The 27,204-nt window shown below is 42.0% G+C and overlaps 1 protein-coding gene across 6 annotated transcripts in view; it reads left to right on the forward strand.

The window, feature by feature from the left end:
* PHLDB2 (pleckstrin homology like domain family B member 2) overlaps positions 1-27,204 on the forward strand; it is a 105,439-nt gene that overhangs the window by 25,729 nt on the left and 52,506 nt on the right. For all 6 annotated transcript variants that reach the window (XM_032406519.1, XM_032406523.1, XM_032406524.1 and 3 more), the window contains exons 3-5: positions 14,435-14,797; positions 20,861-21,004; positions 22,068-22,205. In XM_032406519.1, coding sequence (XP_032262410.1) covers positions 14,435-14,797; positions 20,861-21,004; positions 22,068-22,205 — 645 coding nt within the window. The remainder of the gene's footprint in view (positions 1-14,434; positions 14,798-20,860; positions 21,005-22,067; positions 22,206-27,204) is intronic.

A 27,204-nucleotide genomic window follows, 5' to 3' on the forward strand; every position in this document is an offset into this window, starting at 1 on the left:
TAAGGTCCAGGGAGGAGACATTTTAAAAAGACAGGGGGAACATTAAAATACTCTGTAGCAAACCCGACTGCTGTGGAGAGTATTCATTTGGTTACAATGCCCAAAGCATCTGGGTGCTCTTGTGGAGGACCAGTGGATCCCCACAAATTGCACTGTAGCAATCCAATATCTTCTTTCTGGCAGACGGCAATCTTCTGTGGTGCCTTGATAAACAGCATTGTCGCCGTATAGAACTGTGCAGGGCCGCACTTGGAACTCATTTCTCAAACGTGTTGTAACGTGATGCCAGCCTCATGAAGCACCACAGAATAAGGTTTCTAACTTGCTACATGCTCTACCATCCTGAAGATAAGGTTGGCTTTCTTTCAAGGAAGATGTTAATATTCCCATGGTATTATTATTGGAATAGATGAAATGTCTGGGTCAGCAATTCTGTACTGTTTGGAAGACATTTTGTTCCAGTAGCTTCTCTGAAAGCTCTTTACAGCTGAAGAATTTTAGATCGCACGAGGCTGGGACCATGTCAGTCTTGTTCACTGCTGTATATCCACCTCCTAGCCGATGATGAGAGTATGGGAAGCACCGTACACCTGTTTTCGAAAAGAGTAAATGAATGTTTTTGATACCCATTCATGATATTCATTCTGGCTTTCCTTAGTCTATGGCCGAGGGTTCTGCTTCTCATTTTCAGACATCCGAAACTTAAGTTTATGCACTTGGTTCCAGGTAACCATGAAGCTCTATGAAAAAGAATGCAAATATCTCAGCATAAATGCATCTTTTTGCTTCCAGCAATGGAGCAATTCCCTTCCAATATGTAGTTAAAAATGAAAAGATGAAAATTAGATGCTTTCCTTTATTTTGAAAATTTCATAGCATTCTCTGTAAGAACTGGTGCTCTCCAGCGTCATATGGGAGCCGAGGCTGCAGGACCCAGAGTTTTGCTTGTGTACTGTTGAGCAGCCCAGAGACCTGTATTTCTAGAAGTATATATCAGCATAATGGAGCATATTTAAGGAATTACAACATTTTATAAAATAAATGTATATGTTCACTAATCTTAAGATGGTAAGGTACAGATACCATTTTAGAAACGAGAGAGTAGACAGGTTGGTGCTATTCAATTTTGCAATTAGGAAAAACCATTTGGGAACCTAAGAAGTGTGAGCCTTGTCAGGTGACGGTCACTCTAACGGCAGGTGTCCGTTGCTTTCTCTCCCTGATTCTTGCTGCCTGAACTTCCTTGTGATTCCTGATCCCAAAGACAATTTGGACACTCAGACTTTTTTTTTGCACTGTGAATTTGACAGCATTTCTTGGTTGGAGGCAGAATGGACAACGTTAAGAGAACGCCTAATGCAACCTAGCCATAGTATTAATCTTTTTTTTTTTTTCCTAAGAAGAATGTGTTTGAAATGTGAAGGCAAGCTTAAGTGTTGAAAACTATTTTGTTCTCCAGTCTCACGGACTTGGAAGGCATCTCTTCCTGGTGTGGCCCTTCCTCCTGCTCCATCCTGGCTGGAGTTTTAATTTTTAAAAAATGGTTGCACTAGTGGGAAGTGAGCCAGTTAAACTGCAGACGCGGGGCGCCTGGGTGGCTCAGTCGTTAAGGGTCTGCCTTCGGCTCAGGTCATGATATCAGGGTCCTGGGATCCCTGGGATCCCTGCTCCGCGGGAAGTCTGCTTCTCCCTCTCCCACTCCCCCTGCTTGTGTTCCTGCTCTCGCTATCTCTCTCTATCAAATAAATAAATAAAATCTTTAAAAAAAATAAAATAAACTGCAAATGGGTGAGAGGTTGGTTCCTGACCAAATTAACTTGGTGGCTCAGACTTTTTAAAGGGATATTTAGAAATTAGGACTCACTTTCTATATTCTGGCTCAGAATGTCTATTATTACATTAATTTATTTAATCTAAAGAGTTAGCATAAGCTTTAAACGGACTCATTTTTGTGAAGCCTTGCTTTTCGTAGCTCTAATGCTTCAAACAGTCTGTCAGTTCTCTGCCATTCTGTACCTTCTTTCACTTTGATGCCTTTACCTGCGTGGTCAATGGGGTCTAGCTCAGAAATAAAATGGAAGCCGTAAATGTGAGCCATATATGCAATTTTAAGTTTTCTTATGTTCAGAAAACTTTCTGAGGGGCGCCTGGGTGGCTCGGTCAGTTAAGCTTCTGCCGTTGGCTCAGGTCGTGATCCGGGGGTCCTGGGATCGAGCCCCACATCGGGGAGCCTGCTTCTCCCCCTGCCCCGCCCCCGCACTCGTGCGCATGCTCTCTCTTGCTCGCCCTCGTCTCAAATAAATAAAATCTTTTTTTAAAAAAGAAAACCTTTTGAAATGGTGAAATTAATTATGCTATTTTAGACAGCACAAGCTTAGAATGGCGATGCTATATACTGCCTAAATAAACTGTCCATTCTGTATGCAGACTCTTTCATTTCTAATAAAATAAGAGTAAATCTGTAAGTAGTGAGTAATATGAAGAAGACTGCTGTCTATGGTTAGATCACTTTGGGTCATCGGAAATAAACTACAGACGTTCTCTGTGTATTTTAAGTGGTGAATTGTTGACATGTAGGTAGTTGTGCAGTAAATACTGAAGGAGTTAATCATTAGCAAATTGAGAGTGCCAACTGTCCTCAGTTTACTGAGACTAAAAACAGTTATCACATCTTTTTGTTCTCCTTCAGTTGGATCACTAGGTGCCTAGAAGAGTCATGGGAAGGTAAAAAATAGCATTTAGCAATAATCTAGTGACTCCACATTGGAGAAACACAGAGCCAAAGCCTCGGTATAATTCTTTGTTCCAATAGTCTGTGACTGTTGCTATTAAAAGCAGGTTTCTCTACACTTGAGAGCCAACCCTAGGCTCTTCTTACGGTGGCAGTACAAGCTCTTGCCTCTTGATGGTGCCACACAGTTAAGGATTTATGCTCAGAATTGAGGGATGTGTGCTGTGGGTCTTCACACAGGTCAGCGTTCTGGGCTAAATGCAAAAATACAGAAAGCACCTTGGATTAAGAGGTGGCTACCAGGTCAGCTATGAAGTGAGTCTCATTCTTTTTTTTAAGGTGATAAATTCATGCAGGAAGACTCGTGACTAAAAAAGAAATAAAGCTCGGAAATAAAATTCACAGAAAAATGTACAAACAAGATGCAAATTGAAAATATAGTATCAATACAGACAGGGTAATGTGGGACGACGAGCGATTCTTCATAGAAAAATGATCCCCATATTGGTTGTTAAATTATCTAAATTAAAAGCCATTTATTCATCGACCTCGTAAAAAATTTTTCATCCACTAATAGGTCTAGTGACTGTGCTGGCTCATTGTAATATGGATTTTTCTTTCCTGTTCTAGAAAAGCTTATGGGAATATCTGCTCTGAAGAATACTTTGAAAGTTTGTGATTAGTTTTATTTAAAAATAATTACAGAACAGGTATTACAATAGGAACACATACATCACCTTTTCATTGGAAGGATTTTGTCAGCCATTTCAATGTGCAGATTAAGATCTACTAGAAGTCACTTGAAGAAAAGTTAATCTCTTTACTTTGAGGTAATGGTAGATTTACATGCAATTATAAGAAATAATTCAGAGAGATCCTGTGTACCCCTTACCCAGTCTCTTCCAATGCTAACATCTTGCGACATTATAGTTGTCATATCACAACCAGTATATCGACATTGATGCAGTCAAGATACAGAGCAGATAGGTCACCCCAAGGCTCCCTCCTGCAGACCTTCTGTGGCCTCTCCCGCTTTCCTCCTCCTCTCAGCAACTACTTAACCCCTGGCATCCGCTCTTCTGTTCTGCAGAGCTATAATTTTATTATTTATTATAGGAATGTTACATACATATAATCATATACTTTGAGTTTGGCTTCTTCCTCTCCGCATAATTCTTTGGAGATTGAGTCAGGTTGTTGCATGTTGCCTTTTCTCCAGCTCCAAGGCTGGGATATATGAGGTAAAGGAAATCTCAGGGAACTCATTTCTGGGTCTCTAGCTGCCCAGATGAGCTGCTGCCTTTCCCTATCTTTTGGTCTTCTTATGTTTGTCTTATTTTTTTTTTTTAAAAGTTAGTTCTTTTTTTTTTTAAGATTTTATTTATTTATTTCACACACACACACACACACACACACACACACACACAGTATAAGCAGGGGGAGTGGCAGGCAGAGGGAGAAACATACTCCTCACTAAGCAGAGAGCCCAACATGGGGCTCGATCCCAGGACTCTGGGATCATGACCTGAGCCAAAGGCAGATGCTTAACCGACCGAGCCACCCAGGCGCCCCTCATGTTTGTCTTATATATAATGTGTCCAGTGTTCTGAGTTACACTCAGTGGGAGGAATAGGGAAAAATACCTCTACTCCATCTTCCCAGAAGCAGAAGTCAGGGAGATTAGTTTTTTAAAGTTCAGAACAGCCAAGAACTTTGCTCTGGTGAAGTCTAATTGACCTCAAGGGGGAAATCTGTATGTGGGGGCATGTTCTGTTGAAGAATTTTGGTTTGGAAAAATTGATGTTTCTCATTCAAAATTGCTAAGACCATATCCCGGTTCTGGGATTGTAATTTGGATTTTGAAAAAAGACAATTTTAATAAAATGCTAAGATAGAAATAAGGAATAAGTTTCTTAGACATGTATTATTCTTTCATTTTGATTACTGAATAAGAGAGCCAAAATATTCAAAGTCAGTCTTTCCCATTAGATCATGAAGACCAAGGCCTAAATCATGGTAGGCAGAGATTACAATTTTAAAAGTTGTTCTGAGAGAAAGGAAAATGCAGTTACTTCCTTAACATCTCAAATAGGGAAAGAAGATTTGTCACTGTTTATTTTGCATTTTTTTAAAAGATTTTATTTATTTATTTATTTATTTGAGAGAGAGAGAGTACAAGCCGGGGAGAGAGGCAGAGGGAGAGGGAGAAGTGAGAAGCAGGCTCCTGCTGAGCAGGGAGCCCAGTGCGCACTTGATCCCAGGACCCTGGGACCATGACCTGAGCCGAAGGCAGACACTTAACCGACTGAGCCACCCAGGCACCCCATTATTTTGCATTTCTCTGTATAAAACTGCAGCATGCTTTTTTAAATTTTAGTACACAGTATTTTCCATGAGATATATCTCTCATACATAGTTGCATTTACAAAACTTTCAGTTGATGTGTGATAGTCCACCTGTTTTTTAATTCTTATTTTTACATGTGAGACTTTCCTATTTTTTACCTGACCAACTTCTTTGTGCGTAAAGAGAGTTCCTTATTTTTTTTAGGACAGATTTTTCCAGTGTGGAGATATAGTTGTGGTTTGAACAAAATAAAATATTACATAAAATTCTAAAAGTATTTCAATGGATTGCATTTTATAAACCATGATCCTTCAGGGGAAGCAAACAAACAGATCCCCTGGAACTTGGTTAAGCCAACGTAAAAATGCAAATGAACTACAGTATATTGGACTTTTGTTGAGTTTTCTTTGATGGCATGGAGCAGAAGGCCTACGCACCTTTTAGATTTTCTTCTGACACACTTTCCATGTCTGAGGAAAAATAATGGGCATACTTCTTTAGACACTATGTGGAAATGATGATTACACTGATAACATGAATTTCCTTTTTTTATAGCTGGTGCTTTTCAGTCTGTAGGGAGAAGTGCATGATTTTCCCCCTTCAGTTATCTGAGTTGAGGCAACAACTGTTATGGAGTCATTCATAACCAGCACTTTCTTTGAAGCGGTATCTATTAATATTTTAAGAATAGTTCACCTCAACCCTAATATCTTATGAAAGTAAAAATTTTCAACACTTGTATGTCTGCCAGTTGATTTTAAATGGCAAAATGATGCAAAAAGGCATCAGGAAAAGGACTAAAATACAGCAGATCTGAGTTAGATGGTCATTGTAGAGAGAGATTCCCTCGAGTCTGCCTCACAAATGCAAGAAATAACTGGAGGTGGAAAAAGCAAGTTGAAGAAAACATTCCTGGTCTAAAAAGTAACAGGATCAATTAAGTTAAGCGATAGTATTTTAGGACATGTTTGATATAAATGAAAATTAAAAAAAAAAACATTACCTCCGCATATATATGTATTATATATAATTTATATAATTATATAACATATTTCATATTACTGAATTATTAGATATGTTAATAATCAGATCTATTTGGTAAATGTATTAATAACTTAAAATAGTATAAACTGATTTTATACATATATGTATTTCTTAATTACAAGCTCCTAAAATAGGGACACAGAAATAGCAGTAGGGGCAAGTAGCTTTCAGGGAGATGTTGACACACTAGTGAGTAATAGTAATTAAAAAAAATAATCTGGAGCATGAGGGGTTGATTTATGAAATGAGATTAAAAGAACTGAGTTTCTTTGTCTGAGTATGAGCAAAGACAGGATATGATAAGTTCCTTAGGTATGTGAATGATGTGTGTACTCATCGGGCAGGAACAATGATGATGTCAGGAGTGTAAGGTGGAGCCAGGGGCAATGTGAAATAGAAATCTGTGTTTTATGTCAGGGATGCAATGTGTGCATTGGAGAGAAGCATGGATTTTTTGGAGGGTAGTTCTTTCTAGAAGTTACTCGGCTGGACTTCATGTGCTATGGGGAATATATGTTGCTCTGTAATCCTGGGGCTGGAGGGACCAAAGGGCAGTGAGAGACTGAAAAGATTTCTTCCTCCCTGGGTTGCTATGGCAACTGGGCAGAGCTCTGTTGCCAGAAGCTCAGACATGTGATTCACCCCCGGGAGGGAATTTTGGGCAGTGGAGGATTTTTCTCTCCTTCCAGACTGGCCAAAGAACCCCATAGATCTGTGAGTTTTTCAGGGGCACATTTGGCTGCATAACATTTTTTTCCGGTATTGCCTTTCCTTGAGAGCAGTTGGATTTGGCTTTTAGGTTTGCTTGTTAACTGGTACAGTAGTCCCCCCTTATCTGCAGTTTGCTTTCCCTGGTTTCAGTTACCCGCTGTCAACACCGGTCTAGAAGCAGGTGATCCTTCTTCTGACCTACCATCAGGAGGTCAATAGTAGGTCACAGTGCCTATGCCATTCACTTCACTTCATCTCAGCAGGTAAGCATTTTATCATCTCACTTCATCATAAGAAAGGTGGGTACTGTACAATAAGGTACTTTGAGAGAGAAAGAGGGAGAGACCACTTCCATATTTTTATTGCAGTATATTGTTATACTGTTCTATTTTATTATTGGTTATTGTTGTTAATCTCTTACTGTGCCTACTTTATGCATTAAACTTTATCATAGGTATGTCCGCATAGAAAAAACCATCGTGTATATAGGGTTTAGTACTATCCGTGGTCTCAGGTACGCACTGAGGGTCTGGGAACATATCCCCCTCGCATGAGGGGGGACTCCTGTATTAGTGATGGTTCTCCAGGACCCACAAGACAACTATCAATTTCACTTCCAATTTTTTAATGGAAACCATCTCTAATCATTGATAACAAACACTGAGCACCTGCCTTGTGACAGGCACCAACTTAGACTTTATAGTAAATGTTCTCAGACACACTCCTTTATTGATTCCTCCCAAGAACCCTAGGGCAGGTGCTGATCTTATTGTCTCTGTTTTACAGACCAGGTTATAGAATCTCAAAGGGTTGAACCTGATAAGAACTTCTGTTATAGGTCTGGCACATGCCAGAACTTTAAATCCAAATCTTTGTTCTTTCCGCTTAATCAAGCTTAGACACGGAGTCTGCTCTGTGGGAGAGAGAGAAGTCAATTTACCCACAGATCCTTACAATACACGGTTACAGAGAGAAGCACTTTGCTTTCTCTGCAGAGTCCTGATATCTTTATTTCAAAGCACTTCTCCTTTCTGTTCACTTTACTCGTACTTTTCCTGGAGAAGTGGGAGGTGCCCCTCCCTTACAAAGGCAGGACACACTATTCTAGATTGCAAAGGGCTGAGAATGATGGGAAGTGAAATGTTGAGCTTTGGTGACTTCTTTGAGATTGGGAATGTGTGGAGGTGTGAAGGGAAGTAAGGAAGTGGAATAGAAAATCTACTGGGTAATCCGATGAGGATAATTTATTGTTCGGGGCGAGGGAAGAAGGAGGGGACTTGAGTACATTTGCAGACAGAGGCGAAGAATTTAAGAGAGGAAATAAGTGTGTAGGGGAGGGAAAATTGGTGAAACAAAACCATAAGGATAATGGGAGGGACTATGGATGCAGTGAGGCAGGCAGAGGGCTTCACCTTGGGAGGACTGAGGGACTCCTTAGATCCCTGTGCAAACAATTATATTGTGTTTACTGTGGTCAAGAAGGGCGCGCTTGTATGTGTGTGTGTGTGTGTATACATATACATGTTTGTTTGTTTACGTTTTAAATCCTCATGACACCCTACAAGATAGATATTCTAGTAATTCCTTGCTTTATGCATGAGGAACTAAGACTCACAGATGCTAAATGACTTGCCCAGGGCCTCACACGTAGCTGTGGAAATAGCATGCAGGCTCCAGAGTTCCTGCTCTTAGCCACTATGGTACCTTGAAGAAAGAAAGACCATACATATAAAAAGAGGTAGAGGAGGGAAGTTTAGGGCATTGCGCAGGACGGCCTTGATCTCCTTAGGCAGTGTGCCTGTGTATGGGGTGTACTGACTATATTTGAGAAACGGGTACTGAAAAATCACTGAGTGGCAAACAGTATCCTAGTTATCTGCGTATGCCTTACTCTCCCTTGGCATCTGGTTTTCCGTTATCATGGAGCCAGAATAGGTATAGTTGATACAAAATCCTGATAGCAATCTGCACGTGACGGATGCTTGTCGATCAATTCGTAGCTGTCACATTATTCCGTAACTCTTCAGATGACTTGCACTTGCCTCCAGAACAGATAATCACACAAAGCCATTGCTATTTCATTTGTCAGATGGGCCTCTTTCCAGAGCAACCCTCCGATGGGGCACACACGCACATGCTTTCTAAACAATGGATGGCAGAATAAAGCACTGCCCTGACCACAAGTCTGAAGGTGGACTTCCCAGGTAGACTACAAGATAAAATGTTCTTAGCTAGACATTAAACTGACTTTTATGATGATAATTTGTAAAATCAAAAAAATAAAAACTCCTTACTTACATATAGAGTTGCTAAGATCAGTTGTCCTAAACTGATAAATATAATCCTAGGGCAATGTTTGGATAAACGTGAAGGCCAGTTACAAGGTTAAAGGGCCTTGTCCCCACATACGACTGTCCTCTCTTCTGATATCAAGCAGAGGTTCAGAGACTTCCTGAGAACCACCCAGAGGTTCATGAATTCACTAGGAAGACTTAACAGAACCCACTGAAAGCCGTTACAGTCAGGGTTATCGTTTATTACAGGGAAAGGCTAAGATCAAGATCAGCCAAGGAGAAGAGAAGTAGAGGGGCAGAGTCAGGAGGTTCCAAATGCAAAACTTCCGCTGGTCTCTCCCTGTGGAGTCAGGGTGTGATACGCTACCCACATTGGTGTGTGGCAGTACCCATGGAGTGTGGGTGGCCAGGGAAGACCTCCTGAGCTTCAGTGTCCAGAGTTTTTATTGGGACTTCATCATGTAGGCATGACTGATTGTCCACTTAGTTAGTCTCATCTCCAGGTTGACTGATAACACATGACTCCCAGGCCCCCACACAAAAATCATGACTGTGGAGTGGCCAGCCCTCACCCTGAGATTGATTATCAGGAGTGCCCCACTTTGTCCTAAACAAAGACAATCCCATCAGGTATGACATAGATTACCTTCCAGAAGCCAACAGTCCAGCAGTGAAGGCCAGACCTCTCTTTGGGCAAAGCCAAATTCTTTATTACACAGTAAATAAATGCTGCCTTTAGTAGGATCTCTGAGGCTCTTGTCTCCAACTTTTGGGCCCATAACCTGCTTGAAATTAAGCAAGGCTTATCAATCATAATGTGGAGGAAACAAAAGAAAACAATTATGTCAGGCTTAAAACAGCATAGGTCTATTTCTCCTTCATTCTCCATGGCCAGCATGGGTTGAATGAGGCCTCTGCTCCATATTTCCTTGCTCAGGGCCAAGGCTCAGGGAGCCAGCACCATCTGGAGTGTCACTCTGCCATGGCAAAGCAAGACATGTAATGGATCATGTGTTAGCTGTCCGGGCAAAAGGGACACACATTGCTTTTCACACGTAATGGGCCAGTGCAAGTTTGACGGTTGTATCTAGTTTAGGAGTGGGAAATTGAAAAACTGTTTTACCCTGTGTCCAAAAAGACAAGAACTGATCATTATAGCCCTAGTTACTAACCCACAGGATTTATCTCTAAAAACAAACAGACTCACGTAAAAGACTTTTAACCATTGCTTCTGTTTTTCCTCCTCATTGTCCTACCTAAATGAGACATCGGAATGTGCTCATGGAATCCTGGAAATTATGCTTATGTGCTGTCAGCTCCATCTCATTCTGCCAACCATCTTTAGGCCAGGGTCTCTGACTCTCTTTGGTTTTTTATTTAGGGTTATTGGGATCTCATAAGTCCTGGTATACAGAGAGAGAAAGTTGACCCACTTCTCTTCATGTACCTCGTCCCTTTTCCTCCAAAGAACCCCATCTTTCTAGCCACACAGTAGTTGCTGATCCCTGAGCATACTCTATTAGTCCATGCTCTATGCCTTTGCTTATATGGTTCCTTTATAGAAAGGCCCAGCCCACCGCACTGGCCAACAGACCACACAGACTCATATTTATCCCAGGGTCTCAACTCAAATTTGTCTTTCTATAATTTTGGTCAACTACTTCCTTATATGTGAATCTGTTGGTTTTCTGTAAATCTGTTAGCACCCTTTTCTTTGACTGATTGGCTGTGCTTTCCGCTAAAGATGTGAGGGTAGAAATGCTGTCTTTTTCCGTCCTTGTGTCTCCAGCACAGTTATGGCCTGAGAGTAACTTAACAGATCTTTGATGAACTGGCGATTATGGAGATATTGAATCTCTAGGGTTAACAAGAGAGAGAGAAGTAAGGTCATACTCAGCAGTTACAGCAGGTCCTCTTGAGAAAAAATATCTTCTTCCAACTAAATTATTTCTAGCCATTAAAAGTTGACCCTTGCTTTTATATAACGAGTGACCCAACATAGTTAATTATAACACAAGGAGTTCAACAAAGATTTCAACTGCGCTTGGGTATCGGGCAGTTGGTTTTCTATGTAATTTATTTCTGCACTGCGTTTCCAGTCCCGTGGCCCAGACTGGCTGCTGTTGGTTACCAGGGGATGGATGGGGCTGGGAGATGGATGAGGTCGCTGACCAAGAGCTGCTGGGCGGTGCTGCGAGACACATTCCTCAGAAAAAGAAACAAAGCTCTGAGGTCAAAACACCCTCGGTCTGCAGCTTTTTTTTTTTTTTTAATTGCTGAGGGAAAGAACCACACACCATTTTCTTCAGGTATATATTTTAAGATCCCGTGTCCCCTTCAAAGCTTTCTTCGATACATGCGGTATATGGAGAGGAGGAAAGCGAAAATAGAGAGGGAGATTAAAAAATGTATTTAAAATGATTTGATTCAAATGACCGACTTTCCAAGGCCATAGCACCAATGTTTCGTGCCATTTAGCTGCCTAGGCCTTGCACTGGTGGCTTTGCAAAAGAACGCACAGCAGAGCACTGGCTGGGAGAGGTGGGCAGAAACCGGAGATCTTCAGGAGGGTGGCCTTCCCAACTTGGCATGGCCAGGTGAAGTGCCAGATGAAATTGGGTTTTAGGTGGGGGGCCATCCATCTCAGTCCCTGCTGGTGCTTGGCGTTCCAGAATAATTACTCATAGTGCCCTGTTTGGTTCTCAAAGGCGTCTTGGTGTGGAATGGGTGCCCTGGTTTTAAGCCCCCCAGAATGGAGAATATTGGAGTGATGGATGGGAAAGAACAAGACTCCAGAGTGAAGAGGGCTCCGGGGAGAGTTATTTTATGAGAGTACATTCTGTGCAGGGTTTTCCTTAAAAGGCTGCATATAGTGCTTTCTGAAATGCCTTGCAGACTTTCTTCTGACGCACTTCTTGACATCAGTTTATTTTTCTTTGGTTCAGCTTTTATGGGGCCAGCGTGTCTCCGCGCAGCCTGGATTTCTTTGAGACTCACGGGCGGCAGTGCGGCTTGTGTGTGTGATTCAAGCCTGGACAGATTGGCTGTGAATGGGGTGATAAGAATAGAGAGAACCACATACCAGTAGACCACACTTCCTGTGCACAAGCCATTGAGTACTGCGTTCCACTGTCTGAAATAGCATTCATCTTAAGGCTGGGATCATTTATTCCTGTGGAATTAAGCAAGAGCACTGGCAGCAGAAGAAACTATTTTGGGAAAGAGATGTGGGAGGGATTTTGCTATGTATCACAGGCAAGGCAGAAGTGCCTTCCGTGGTTTTGAAGACCACACTGTTCCCCGAAGCCCTGGTAAGTGGGAATTGACAATTTTCAGATAATCCCACGTGTAATTAATGTCCAGGCTAATGTATACACACTGCGATCTATAAAGGTCAGTAGGGACGGAGTTTGGGTGCTTCAGCTTAAGTCACCTAAATGGCAGAAAGAGAACTTTCCTTTGGAAATTAGCATTAGTTTCTCATGCAGATGCTGTTGAGAAGGGATAAAATATAGGGTCTTGTTCCCATCCCCCTCCTTAAATATGCCCTTGCACGTGGGTTTTGCATATTCCCATGTAAACTTTCCTCTGTCGTTGGACAAGTTTAAAATAAGGCAGTGAATGCTGTGCCCCCCCCACCCCCGCTCCCTCCCCATAAAGCTGGGGTGCGTAGAGCTTGGCAGCTGGCATCAGCTGCAGAGATAAATAAGCCCCGGGGCTCCTGGACGGACCGGGTGCAGGAGTGCGCAGGAGAAGGCCGTGCAGCTAAGAGCGCCTGCCGAGGGACGAGGCCATGAGGACCGAGCTGCAGCTGGAGGCCAGAAGTTCAGGCAGTGAACGGGAGGTGGGGGCTCTAACTCATGTTAGAATTAAATTACTCTTAGAGGAGCTGGTGTGATAGTCCTTTTGATCAAGATTGCATTTGCAGGGGTGAAGGGGCATACTTTAGAGGACAGAGAAAAGTCAGACACAACTTAAATGACTTCTGTCTTGTCATTTAATTAGTGTATTTAATGGAAACCAGGGCATTATGTTGGTCTGTTTCTATTTAACTTTGCTGTTGGATAGTCAGTCCTTCAACTGGCAAAGAGCTGACTGCCTTCAGAATTTTGTCTTTACAAATTAGCTGCAGTTAGAAGTTGAAAACAGTAGCCCAGTGCTACTTAAAAATTTTCTACGTTGTTACTGATAACCAGTATAGACAATGTTTTTCTATGGAAGGCTTTTGACTTTTTTTTTTTTTTAATGTGGTAGCTGTAATCACAACAGACTTTTTTTGTTATTTTATTATTTTTCTTTTCACTTTGGCCTTGGAATTAATGTGCGAGGTAGAGATGTTAATGTTCCCCACCCCAAACAGTGCTGTCGAGGCTTACGATAAACATTTCATAAATTATATACTATTGCTCACAAATATATGGTGATTTTACTTAAAGTCAAAAACCATAAATATCCACTTGTTTTGTATGGGGAGCTTGGTGAAGTGTCAGTAAGTAGTACCATTAGTACTAGACATCAATGGCCTATATATTGATTTTTTTTTAAGCAAATGAACTATCATTTTATGTTGCAGTTAAATGAATCAAAAGGATCTCAGAATCTGAAATATATTGCTGTCGTTCTACTGGATATGACATGAAAAGTTTTTTCATTTTTATGCAACGTTTCTACCTCTTTATAATTTTAATTACTCATGTTAGAAATTGATGGAAAAGACCTTTATCTCATGACAAGACAAGAAAAGTATTGAAAATTTTGAGTCATGTCAAAAGAATATTGAAAAAATTTCAAGAAAAAAATTCTTTTAAATTAGAAGATTCTTTAAGTAGTGTTTTTCTTTTTGTGTGTCTGGTTTCTCTGGGATGCTAGAGAATTAACTTTAAGCGCAAGTGTTAAGTCGATAGTGATGAAAGAGCTAGATATGTTGGAGGCAGAGCGGTAGAGAAGGAAGGGGGAGTGAAGATTTTTTAAAAAGGAGATTGAAAAAAAGACTTTGAAATGTTCAGAGAACTAATAAATCAAGAAAAGGCTTACCGAGGGCTGCTACGTGGGGGGATCAGCGCTGGGACATCCAAGGAGAGGGGACAGCTCGAATTGGGTTTGGGAAGAAAATCAGGCATTTTTCACCTGGCTCCATCTGGATCCTTAAATGCATCCATCTGAGATGATGGAAACTCCTCACCAGCCCACTCTCTGTGGGTTTACCTGTGGGATGTAATTGCCAGCAGTCCCAGCCTCTTCAGTCTTTTTCTTTGTGATTGTCTGCATTCTCACAAACTCTCTGACCTTCCCCTCTTCTGTGTTCTAGGAGAGACAGCGTCTGGAGACCATCCTCAGTCTCTGTGCTGAATACACAAAGCCCGACAGTCGCTTGTCCACAGGCACCACCGTGGCCGATGTGCAGAAGATCAATAAGGAGCTTGAGAAGCTGCAGCTCTCTGATGAGGAGTCCGTGTTTGAAGAAGCCATGGTGAGCCCTGACGCCAGGTACAGGTGCCACCCGAAAGGCTCTCTCCACGATGCGGACTCGGCAATCTTCGGGAGCGTCGGGCAGAGCAGTGCTGGCTTCCTGTCCCCCAGGAGCATCAGGAATGATGACCTGCTCAGGGACCTCACGCCTCCCTTTCTGAAAACTTCCAGCGAGTCTGCTTATCTTAGTATCCTACCGAAGGTAAAGGCAACAGAGCAAAAAGAGCAGGATTTAGGGCCTGGGGCTCTGCATCTGCATTGGCCCAGAGACTAGAGGTTTTACCGTACTTGTTTTCCAAAATGTTTTTAGTGAAGCTTCAGTTTAAGAGGTAACTAGCTAAACAAGGTGCAGCAAATTAGGGCATTTACTATGAAGTAACAAATTCGTGCACCGTAAGAAATGCAGCCGTAGAGAAACCTCAAGAGAAGGATGTTTCTCTTTTCTCTGCCCCCTCCCAGTTGTACACCTGAGAAATAAACACAGAAGTGTCTTACCTGCCTTCTTCATATTCCTGTGCGTATACGGCCGCGTGTTAGAGGCGTAGACGCACAGGTGCAAACATACAGGGTTCAGCTCTTTTTCTTTTCCTCACTAACTGTCTTGCACATCTTTGCATTTTAGTATACACAGCTCTGCCTCATTCTTTTTAATAGCTGACTAGTATTCTATTGTTTGGAAATACTATTTAAATTGTTTCTAGCTTTTTTACTAATAAAATCTATATGCAGCGAATACTGTGCAAATGTATCTGCAAGATCACTTACTAAAATTGGAATTGCTGGATCAAAGAGTTTGTGTATTATTCATTTTAATCAGTATTTCCAAATTATACTCTCAAAAGTATTTCCAGGTGACACTTCTACCAAAAGTTTATGAGCATGCCTTATTCTCCATACACTTGCCAAGGCTGTACATTTTCAAAATTTTTCAATATACTAAGTTAATTGGTGTCTAATTTGCTTGTCTTTAATTATGCATGAAGTTGGACATCTTTTCATATTTTTAGCTGTGACTTTGTATTTTGACCCACTTACTCATGTTCTTCACCCATTTTTAAAAAATTTCTTATCTTGTTTTTACTAAGTAGTAAGAGTTATTTGTAAGGAAATTCGTCTTTTATCATGAGTGGTCTTCCCCCCTTGACTTGACTTATGATATTTTTTGGATGTATAAGAGTTTAAGTAAGATTCATATGTAATCATAACTATTACTTAGTCTTCTGGCTGTATATTGATTTCCAAATGTCTTCCAGATTTGAAGATTTCTTAAATGGAATTAGAGGGGGCGCCTGGGTGGCTCAGTTGGTTAAGCGACTGCCTTCAGCTCAGGTCATGATCCTGGAGTCCCTGGATCGGGTCCCGCATCGGGCTCCCTGCTTGGCGGGGAGTCTGCTTCTCCCTCTGACCCTCCCCCCTCTCATGTGCTCTCTCTCATTCTCTCTCTCTCAAATAAATAAATAAAATCTTTTTTAAAAAAATGGAATTAGAGGAAAATCTTTTGGTGTTACTTTTTTCACACAGGTTAAGAATCTGTGTTTTTGTTTTTTTTTTTTTGGTTTTGGGAGAGAGAGAGAGACAGCATGTGCAAGCACGCAAGTGTGCGAAGAGAGGGCAGTGGGAGAGAGAGCAAGAGAATCTTAAGCAGGCTCCATGCCCAGCGCAGAGCCCGACCCGGGGCTCGATCTTATTACCCTGAGATCATTACCTGAGCCAAAATCAAGAGTCAGATGCTTAATTGACTAGCTACCCAAGTGCCCCAAGAATCTTTTTTCTATGAAATTAAAATAAATTCTCCTACCTCCTTTCTATAAAGGATTTAAGAGAGTGACAAGAAAATGTAAGTTTTATTGGAATAAAATTAACACAAAAAATAGTAATTAGGAGAAAAAAACAGATGCCATAATCACAAGAATTTATTTATTTAAATAAACAGGATCAGTTAATTAACTAAGTAACTCTGACCATTAAGTTCAATTCCAAGATTCTCGACAATTATGGCCAAAGAATCAAAAACAAAAAATACATCAGTTAAATTTTTGTTGTAAGAGAAGGACACAAACTGATTAAGAGAAAGACCTTATCATGTGCAAAATTCTGGAGGTAGTTTATCATCTGGAGTATTATTCAGGAGGAGTTTGTGTGTTTGTTTTGACTTTTTTACTCAGTATTCCTTGTCAGGAGTCCATGTCTACCTTCTGAGTTCTCCCATCATCAGCATTAGGACTCGGAAATGTTCAGTCCTTCTTTCTCCTAATGACCACAGTGACCTTACTCATTCTCCATGGAGAGTACTTCAGAATAGGACATCTGTCTCTATTACCAGAAATGCAACTGTTAGAAACTAGGATGGGGGGCGGAATCAAATGTTGGTTGTGTTCAGGCAAAGTAAATGACCCACCGTTTGAAAACTTGAGCTGTTTTCATCAGCCTTTGGCTTCCTTTGAAGTCCTTGACTTCCTTTTCATTTAAAATCCTTTCCCATTTCTTCCATCATGGACAGCTGCCAGATTTTGTTAAAACAGTGAGCTATGTGTCTCTCTCTAAGAACCATCTTTTGGGAGACAGATTTCCTCCTGAAGAGGGCTGGGACAAGAGAGCTGCTGGTGTGTAAACGGGCAGATGGTGGCAGATGTTTTTAATTGCCCAAATATGCTTTTGTGGAAAAGGAGGCCTCTGAAGCTTAGAGCAGCCTCCGTTGTGCACATAAGATGCACATAAGACTGTGCATCCTTTGGAGACAGGAAATATCAAAGGCGCCTCTGGTTACCACGCAGCAGCTTAGGCAGAGAGCGAGGGAGGGGATGAGTTCCAAGGACGGAGGTTTGCATGTATGACCTTTTGGAGACAGATATATGTTACCCCAGGACAGCAGATAAAAGAATGTTTTATTAAGTCCTGACCATTTGTTTTGGATGCTTTTCTTCTTAGTAATCTGCTCACTAAATTATTTACTTAGCAAAGGACAGTGTTTGTATTAATCGATCTAAGGATCAGTGGAGAAGAGAGGAATGTGACAAACACATTGATTTCAAGAAACAAAGATTTTGATGATAGGGCGCCTGGGTGGCTCAGTTGGTTAAGCGACTGCCTTCGGCTCAGGTCATGATCCTGGAGTCCCGGGATCGAGTCCCACGTCGGGCTCCCTGCTCAGCAGGGAGTCTGCTTCTCTCTCTGACCCTCCCCCCTCTCATGCTCTCTCTCTCTCTATCTCATTCTCTCTCTCAAATAAATAAATAAAATCTTTAAAAAAAAAAAAAAAAAAAGATTTTGATGATATTTAGGAAACCTAAGATTTACTGTTCTGGAACTTGTTTAAGCTAACACGTAAAGATACAGATGATCTTAGAAATATGCTAATTTTATTTTATTTTATTTTGTTTTATATTTTAAAGATTTACTTATTTTAGAGAGAGCGTGAGAGCACAGGGGGAGGGGCAGAGGGAGAGGGAGAGAGAGAATCTCAAGCAGACTCCTCGCTGAGCGCGGAGCCTGCCCCGGCTCGATCTCACGACCCCGAGATCACCACTTGAGCCAAAACCAAGTCAGACGCTTAACCGACTGAGCCACCCAGGCGCCCTGGAATATGCTAATTTTAATTGGCTTTTGTGAACCTGCTTCTGCCGCCTGAGGTGGAAGCTGAGAATAGCTCACTCCTCTTTCTTCCATAGTGTTAGGATTTAAGGCACACACACAGCACTGTGTGCGTTTTGTGTACAGCCTTGTGACCTGATTTACAAATATTGTGAAATGATTGCCACGCTTAGTTTAACATCCATCACCTCATATCGTTATTTGGAAAAAAAAAAAGTTCTTTTCCTTGAGAACTTTTTCCCTCTTCTCTTCTTGAGTTATCATTCTGTCTACAGTGGACAGCCCTCACACTTGCAACTTCCTCTGGTTGCACGGAGTTTCTAAGAAGAGATTTTGAGTGGGGGGAAACAGATACAGTGTCCCATTCCTACCCTCCCTCCCTTTTCTCTGTGGAGATCAGGTTGCCTCGCAGATGGCATATTTGGGGATGCTCGTACGTGTGTAAACAATACTCTCCTTCCATTCCATCACAAACCATTCAGAGTTTTAGAATGCCTTTTGAAGATTTTGCTCTTTATAAATAACAAAAAAGAACAACCATTTCCTAGACAGCATTGATTGTTATAAATAGCCTCTCAAATGGTCTGTTATCAACGATGCCTATTGTGGTCAGTTGTTTAGAAACTTTGAGTTAGACATTTATAATTGTCACTGTCACCTTTCTTCACCCTCTCTTTGCTTAGAAGGTTTATGGTTTTCCAGATTGTTCAGCTTTTGTTTGCTCTTAATGCTTGACTTCCACCAGTGAAAGAGATATTTTTAAACCATGTTGGCAGTTGAAACCCAATATGAAATGTTGACCCAACAGGATACTGGCCTTCTTGGGCCTTTCCTGCTAGGATTACACGTCAGTGATTTTGGAATGCCATTCACTGTTACAGGCCTTCCTCACGCCCTAAAACAGGTACCTGAGTATTAAGACAATGAGATTCATTGTGATAAAAAGGTCAGCAGTTGTTTTATTAATTGGCAAGATACTGGATTTAAGATGGCAATTAAAAGTCTAACTGTCAAAGCTTGGAAGGCCTGCGTACCTTTGCTAATTACCCTGAGATACTGTGACATCTCAATTGTTTGATCTCCTTAAGGGGCAGTGAAGTAGGGTGAAGAATAAAGAATATGAATAAAGAATGCCACTTGCTGGCTCTCTTCTTGAAGTTATTTTCAAGATCATTAAATAGGGTGCCTGGGTGGCTCAGATGGTTAAGCGTCTGCCTTCAGCTCAGGTCATGATCCCAGGGTCCTGAGATCAAGTCCCACATCGGGCTCCCTGCTCCTTGGGAGCCTGCCTCTCCCTCTGCCTCTCTCTCTCTGTCTCTGTCTCTCATGAATAAATAAATAAAATCTTTTAAAAAAAACATCATTAAATAAATGAACTTCATGTGGCATACTAAATGTTAATGATTTCTTTGGTTAATATGAATATTCTTGGCACTGACTGATGAGTAAACTTCAATAATTTACTTATCGAGGCTGCTGTGTTCAGTGTCCAATTGTGAAATTGTTTCATGGCTGACTTACTAATGAAAAGAAATTTATCTCTCTTTTTCAAAGAGAGATAAAAATTGAATAAGTAATGTACCGATACCCCAGCATCCCTTGACTTACAGAAAGACTGATCTCTACCAGGCAATATCTAGGATAACTAACCCGAAATGGCTGAAAGAAGAGGCGATTTTCAATTCATTATACTCTCTTCTTAAAACAATAGGCCATCAAATTTTGATCCCAAATACTCCTTTCTTCCCTGGGCACCTGTCATCTCTCTGTTGAGGGGTGTAAGTATGTCCTCTCTTACTCAGGTTCTTTCCTGCCTTTCTCATTCCTTGCCAAGGAACTCAAGTTTTTTTCTGTGAAATGACTTTATGAATGATGACCAGTGTCCTATTTTGTGTCACAAAAGCCCATTGGCCCAGTTGGTGTCTTAAACATTATACAGGAAGAAGGTGCTGTAGGATAAAGACAGTAAGTAATGTGCGAACACAAGAAGTGAAACATGAATTAACTTCATATTAAGTGTATAGTTTTCAGCCATTTTGGGAGTCACTAAAATAATAAGGGCTGTATTGTCCTGGTTATTCACTTTATGGAACATTGAGGTGAGAGGGGCCAAGTGTATCATGCCCTCGCTTTTCCACCTTGTGTTGGAAAGGAGACTAAGCATGAATGCCCATTCACAGATAACCCTAGTGGTGGGACCCCGGAGTATGGCTAGAGATTCGGGAAACTGTTGTAGAAGCTGTGTTCACTCAGAGTTGGGAGAGAGTGTGGAGCTTGGAGTGAAGGTAGCATCATGCCCAAGAGATCCCTAAGGAAGATGTCAAAAGTCTTGTCTAGCTTCTCATTCTTGCTGTGCCAAACTTTCTCTATGACCTTATAGAAGTCACTACAATGTCTATGGACTACAACTTCCTCATCTGTACAAACTTAGTTATTTCAGCTTTAAAAGAATATGAATGGGTGAATTTAAGTTGGTTTGTATGAGATAACTTAAGACCCACACTGCTGAGGATTTGTGGGAAAATGCAGAATTGCAACAGAACAATCACAAGGATGCTTTTAGAATCCAAAGAGGCACTGAGACTGTGAAACCCAAGACTTTCTACTGGTTTATAAATTGGGAGATTCTGGAATTGAAGTGTGAATAGCCCTTTTCTGTGTTGATTAATTGCAGACCCCAGAGGATATAAACGAAGAACAAAGGATTCAGGAGTTGGCAGCAATGGAAGAGACCCGGATAGCAATTCTAAACAACCTCGAAGAACTTGAACAAAAAATCAAAGATATCAATGACCAGATGGATGAATCTTCCAGAGAGGTATAAACCAGGAGTTGACTTTTTACCCCTCTCTTGTTTCTCCCTTCCCTTTAGCTTAAAAATATTACTGCCTATTAAGACATAAGTTTCGGAAGCAGAATACATAGAAATCAACATGAGTTAACATTTTTTTCAGTGGGTCCAAGTACAGGGTAAAAATACCTTTTTTTAAAAAAAATAGTTCTTTTTCCTTGTCTTTTTTTCTTAAGTCAGATGAGACAAACATATGAAGCCATTTTTGATGTACTTTGGGTATAACCAATTTTGTCTTAACAAAGCTGTATGCTCTCTGACTTGCCACGGATCTGTCAGCTGAGGTCCCCATATATTTAGGTGTCCAAGTTCAAATCCAACAAACATTTCCTGAGTATGCTTACTATGAGTTGGACGTCGTGTTGGACTATAGGGGGATTTATATATGCAGCAAAAATAGACCTAGCTTTCTAGAGATTTACAAACCAAAGAGGAGACAGACACATAGTCTATTACTATTATAGGAGAAAGGGCCAATTTTCATACTATTTCCACAGAGCGAGAAGGAGCAAATGATTCTGCCTAGCATGTGTATACTCACAGATAATGCAGATAGCTCTAAGTGGAAGGGGACTGCTCACCTGTCATCTTATACACAGACCCTGGATGTTCCTCCTGCTGGCATTGCTAAGAATGCATCACTTGCATGCTGGGCCGGGTGTAATTTTCACTTCCCAAGCTCTGTGGACAAACACAGACAGACACACCTGCTCCCAAGATGGTTTGTGCTTGAGCCTGAATCTGAGCAAATAGGCAAAATACTCTTGAGAAGTTAGCAGAGAAGGAGTTACAGTAGAAAAATTAAATGATAGGTAGATTTCTTAGTAAATATACTGTGGGCTGTCCAGCTTTCTTATATAGGAATTCTGAGTCTCACCTGGACTCTCTGGGGTGTTCTCTAGACCCCACAGTCTGGCTGATACCATAGTACTTTTTGAAATCTGTGGCTGTTAAAAATGCACGTCTAAAGTGGGCAGTTGAGAATCTCTCTGAATGTGAAACACATCTGAGCTTTGTTTTGTGTCCTCAGTTGGATATGGAATGTGCTCTTTTGGACGGAGAACAGAAATCTGAAACAACTGAACTTATGAAAGAGAAGGAAATTTTGGATCATCTAAATCGGAAAATAGCAGAACTGGAAAAGAACATCGTTGGTGAAAAGACCAAGGTAAAAGAAAAGTATATTTGAATTCAATTTTTATGAGCAATATGGTGGTTCCATTCGGTCGAATTTAAATGTTGTATGAATTCCCATGGTTTGGGATTTGTGTGTCATGTTTTTGGAGACAGTGGTACTAGAGGAAAGCCTTAAGATGAGGTAAGTTCTTCACAAAGAACTGTCAGGGACTGAGCTGCGGATGCTAAGGGAGTAGAGCCCATAGAACTTTCTGAGTTGATATTCATGGCAGCTTAACCTATTTGAGATGAGTGAATTGCTTTTTTCCAACAGGCTTTCTGCTCTTCTGATTGTGCTGTGTTTTTTAAAGATTGATTTTAGCATAAGAATTTTATTCTTAACCACTGGTATCCTGTAGGGATGACTTAGGCATATTCAAATACAGTTGCCTTTTTTCTTTTCATTTTTCTGTTTATTAAGAATTTGAATGGGAACCATTCATCTCACCTGTCCTGCCTTGCCATTGTCTTCAATGCAAGGGCACTGCTCTTTGACAAATGCATTGGAGTTTTCAGGGAATCCTCATACACTGCCAAGTGGAAAATACCCATGAAACAGTTGACATTTACCTTGGAAAAGGTCTCGCTCGTACGTTTCAAGCCACAACCTGAATGTTAGCTGATATCTACTCGGGAAAGTGGGAAAAATTACTTGCAATTTTTAGAATTCAAGGTAGTAGTTGGGTTTTTTGTTTGTCTGTTTATTTGTTTATTTCCTCTGGGAAATATTTTACTTACTCTTCTCTCACATTCTGAGTTAGTTACAGCTAAACCAAGCCTAAAATTAAAAAATGAGATTCCAGTTTCAGAGGGAAAAAGCAAACGAACTTGAACACATTCTTCCTTGCTCACCATCTTCTCCACTAAGCTGAGAAAAAAGAAAAAAAAATCAGTTTGAGTAAGTCCTAGTAGGTAATATGTGGAAAGGATTTCTGCTGAATGCGGCTTCCTTTTTAGGCTCTTCTTTGTTTGAGACCTATAAATAAGGGCATTTGATCTTGGTGCCGGAGAATGAGCTCAAAGTGATATTGTCAGAAATTGATGTCAGACTAACAGCTACACATCAATTTCTTGGTTGCCTGCTTGTCAAGATTAACTATCCAGCTTTTTCACATTAAGTTTTATGTATGTTCCTTCTAGCTCCAGACTTTGAAATAGTAAAGAATCCATTTGGGTAGTTGGTATATTTTTCTTTAAAAAGCTCAAAGCCAGGTCAAAGGATTGATTGTCTCGATCTGCAGTAGAGGACGATTCTGCTTTTCCAAGATTCTGCACTGATACAGCAAGAAACCGTGGGAAGCATGAGGTGTCTTTGCGGTGCTTATTAGTATCTATTTTTATGTCCTCCTGGAAAACTTGTGGGACAGAGGAATGGGTATCATGTTCTCCACAAGCCTTTCTGCCTTCCTCATCCATGTAGTTACTTATCTTTGTGTAGCCCACACACGGCATGGCCTGCAAATTCTGTTTGTCTCCATCATTCGCATGAGACACAAAAGCGAAGCAAGTCGTGTCAATCCCACCTCCCAGGGAAAGTGTGTTATATTCTGTGGACCTAAAGGAGAGGTGGAACTCCAGGGACATGGGCAGAAACAAGAAAGGAGGCCACCTCCATCCTTCCTATTATTGTTTTGGTAAGCTTGACAGAGGCTCTGCATAGGAGAGGGGACACTGGGGGCTTGAAGTATAGGACTGGCTCAGGCAGCTGTTAGGGGATTCGTTGGTCTTAGAAAGTGGGATTATTGTCTGTCATCACAGGGTGTGAAAAATGGCAGAAACTGGCTTTGGGTGAGAGATTCCAGAGAAGGACAAGGGAAGTGGAAACAGAGTGGGCTAGATGATGTTATACAGATTTTTGATGACCAAACTCAAATACCACTTGGCGGCATTACTATGTTTTTCAAATAAACTTATATGATTTTATGACACGGCTGTTTCACACTTTCACTCTGTTCAAACCTCTGGTCCATTTTCCTCCCACGGAGGTGACCTCACCACCTACTTCTCTGAGAAATCAGATGGATCCCATCCCTTCCCCACTCAGGAGGGTTCTCTCCCCCCGTCAAAGGTAAGTGCCTTGGGACGTGCTCTGGGTGTCATCCCATCCCAGGTCAGCTCTTCTGTACCCCACTCCCCCAGTCTTCTCCTTCTTTCCTGGACTTTGACTGCCAACATGCCAACATTATTTTTACATTTTATTATTATTTAAAAACAAACTACCTTCCAGCTATTGCCTTATCTCGTTTCTCTTCATCATAGCCATGCTTTTCAAACAGTGTTCTTCCTACACTGCGAGCCCTCTTCCTCAGTTCCCAATTACCCACTCCCCCCAACTCCAGTTGGCCTAGGCCTCCACTTCTCCATCAGATTTGTCCCTGGTAAGACTACGAAACACCTCGGTGCTGCCCAACCCGCTGCGTGTTTTTTAGTCCTCTTGTGATCAGACGTCCTGAGCAGCATTCAAGACAGGGGACAACCCTTTTTCTTCATACTTGCCCCTCCCCACCCTGCCCCTTGGCCCCTGGATGCCTCCTCTTGTGGTTTTCCTTCTCTTTTTCATACTCATTCTCTCTGACTTTTCCAACTGAGTTCCCTTTGCTTGTTCCTCTGCCTCTATAAAACCAGTTGTTAGAGTGTTTGATCTGAATCCTCTTCTCTTGTATCCTCACATTCTTATAGCCATGGCTCCCCATGACCTGTAAACACTGGTGACAGTCGAGTGTATGTCTTTAGCTTATAAGACTTTCCTGAACTTCTGACTCATATCCTGTAGCCTAGCTGACATCTGCACTCAGACATTTCACAGCTACTGCCGACTCAACGCTCCTAGTGAACTCTTGATCTTCTCCTTCCCCTTGTCTTCCACATGCACCCCCCCCATCCTGTTCTTCCTCCAGTTTTCCCAGGCCAAGAGATGGCATCTCTAGCCACCTCTATGTACAAATGGCAACCCGGAAGTCGATCTTGACCCTTCTTTCTCCATCACCCTCGCATTAAGAGTTCTCAATTTCTTCAGCTTCTCTGCATCTCCACTAACAGCATTCTCTTCTAAACCATCAGAATCTCTTCTTTCCTTCCATTTCCACTTGCTTCCCTTTTGTTCATTCTCTTCACAGCAGCCAGAGCGATTTTTAAAAATATATAAATTAGATCCTAGCACTCTGATTTGTGTTCCACCATATTTTATATAAATTTTATATATTTATATCGTGGGCCTTCATCACTTCCCCCCCTCTTTCACCCGATGCGCATGGTGACCTTCTATTTGTTTAAAGAGCCATCCTCCCCCCGCCTCCTGCCAGATCTATTTCCTTGCAGATCTGTTTCCCACGCCTGGAATTCCCTTCCCATATTCCATATCTTGTTGGTTCTATCTTTCAGGGCTTAGATTCATTGTTAGCTTTTCAGAAAAGCCCTTTCAGACCCTTCCAGTTCCGATTATGTTCTCCCTGTTGTTCTTTGAGTTCTTGTACAAATCCCATTTCGTACTTCCCATGTTTGGGGCTTGTTAGATATGGATTTCCCTCTCTAGCGTGTGAAATAGAGGAAGGCACTGCTATCCACTATTTACCCAGCTTATAGCACAGGCTAGAATACCACCCAGTATGCTTTGGGAATATTGTCCTTGGATTTCCTGCAAACAGCAAGCCCAGGCGGAGCCTTAGCAGAAACACAGAGCCAGACACCTGCTCAAGAGCTATGTGCTGCCAAGTTCAGGCCATCTGGGATGGTGTGCTTCAGTGCACATGCCAGGGGGCTCGTCATCACACTGCCAACCCAGCCAGAGTGTAAGACAGAAGGAGGAAGTGGCCTTTGCCCTTTTGGATCTCGTTTCCTTTTCCACACACCTGTTGCTGCTGTCAGATAGAAACTGTGGAATGGGAAAACCAAGACCTGGAAAGATATCCCTGTCAGGCAAGCTCCGCTTCAGATGTCGGTAGCACATCCTGTAAGCCTGACTCTACTTTTTTGGAGACAAGGCCTAGAGCCATAGGAGGAAGGCTTACTAACACCTCAAATTTCAAGTACTGGCGTGAAATTATTGACATCGTTTCCTTGGCACGCGAGGCCAGTCTTTGGTATTATTTCTCTTATGTGATTTGGGAACTATCATTCTATTTTTTACCCAGTTGGTATAAATTAATATACAGGTGTCACTCACATTTCCAATGTTCACGTTATGGCACCCTCCATTTACGAAAGACCTCCCACAGCACCTGTTTTCCCCTGAGAGAAATCCGAAGAGGATTTCCTCCTTTATGCAAAAAAGCGGTGAGAAGTGAACCTAGCGTTCAGCGTGACTCTAGCGCTCATCGTGTGTCTAGCGTTCAGTGGGAGTCTAGCGCTAAGCGTGTGTCTAGCGCTCAGCGTGTGTCTAGCGTTCAGTGTGAGTCTAGAGCTCAGCAGGAGTCTAGCGCTCAGCGTGTGTCTAGCGCTCAGCATGAGTCTAGTGCTCAGGGGGAGTCTAGCGCTCAGCGGGAGTCTAGCGCTCAGCATGTGTCTAGCGCTCAGCGTGTGTCTAGCGTTCAGCCTGAGTCTAGCGCTCAGGGGGAGTCTAGCGCTCAGGGGGAGTCTAGCACTCAGCGTGTGTCTAGCACTCAGCGTGTATCTAGCGCTCAGCGTGAGTCTAGCGCTCAATGTGAGTCTAGCACTCAGCATATGGCTAGCGTTCAGCCTGAGTCTAGCGCTCAGGGGTAGTCTGGTGCTCAGCCTCAGTCTAGCGCTCAACATGAGTCTAACGCTCAGCCTGAGTCTAGCGCTCAGCGTGAGTCTAGCGCTCGGCGTGAGTCTAGCACTCAGCAGGAGTCTAGCGCTCAGGGGAATCTAGCGCTCAGCGGGTGTCTAGCACTCGGCGTGTGTCTAGCTCCCGGCGTGTGTCTAGCGATCGGCGTGAGTCTAGCGCTCGGCATGTGTCTAGCGCTCAGCGGGAGTCTAGCGCTCAGCGTGTGTCTAGCGCTCAGCGTGTGTCTAGCGTTCAGCGTGAGTCTAGC

Source organism: Phoca vitulina, unplaced genomic scaffold (assembly GCF_004348235.1).
Source record: "Phoca vitulina isolate PV1807 unplaced genomic scaffold, GSC_HSeal_1.0 scaffold8, whole genome shotgun sequence".
NCBI lineage: Eukaryota > Metazoa > Chordata > Mammalia > Carnivora > Phocidae > Phoca > Phoca vitulina.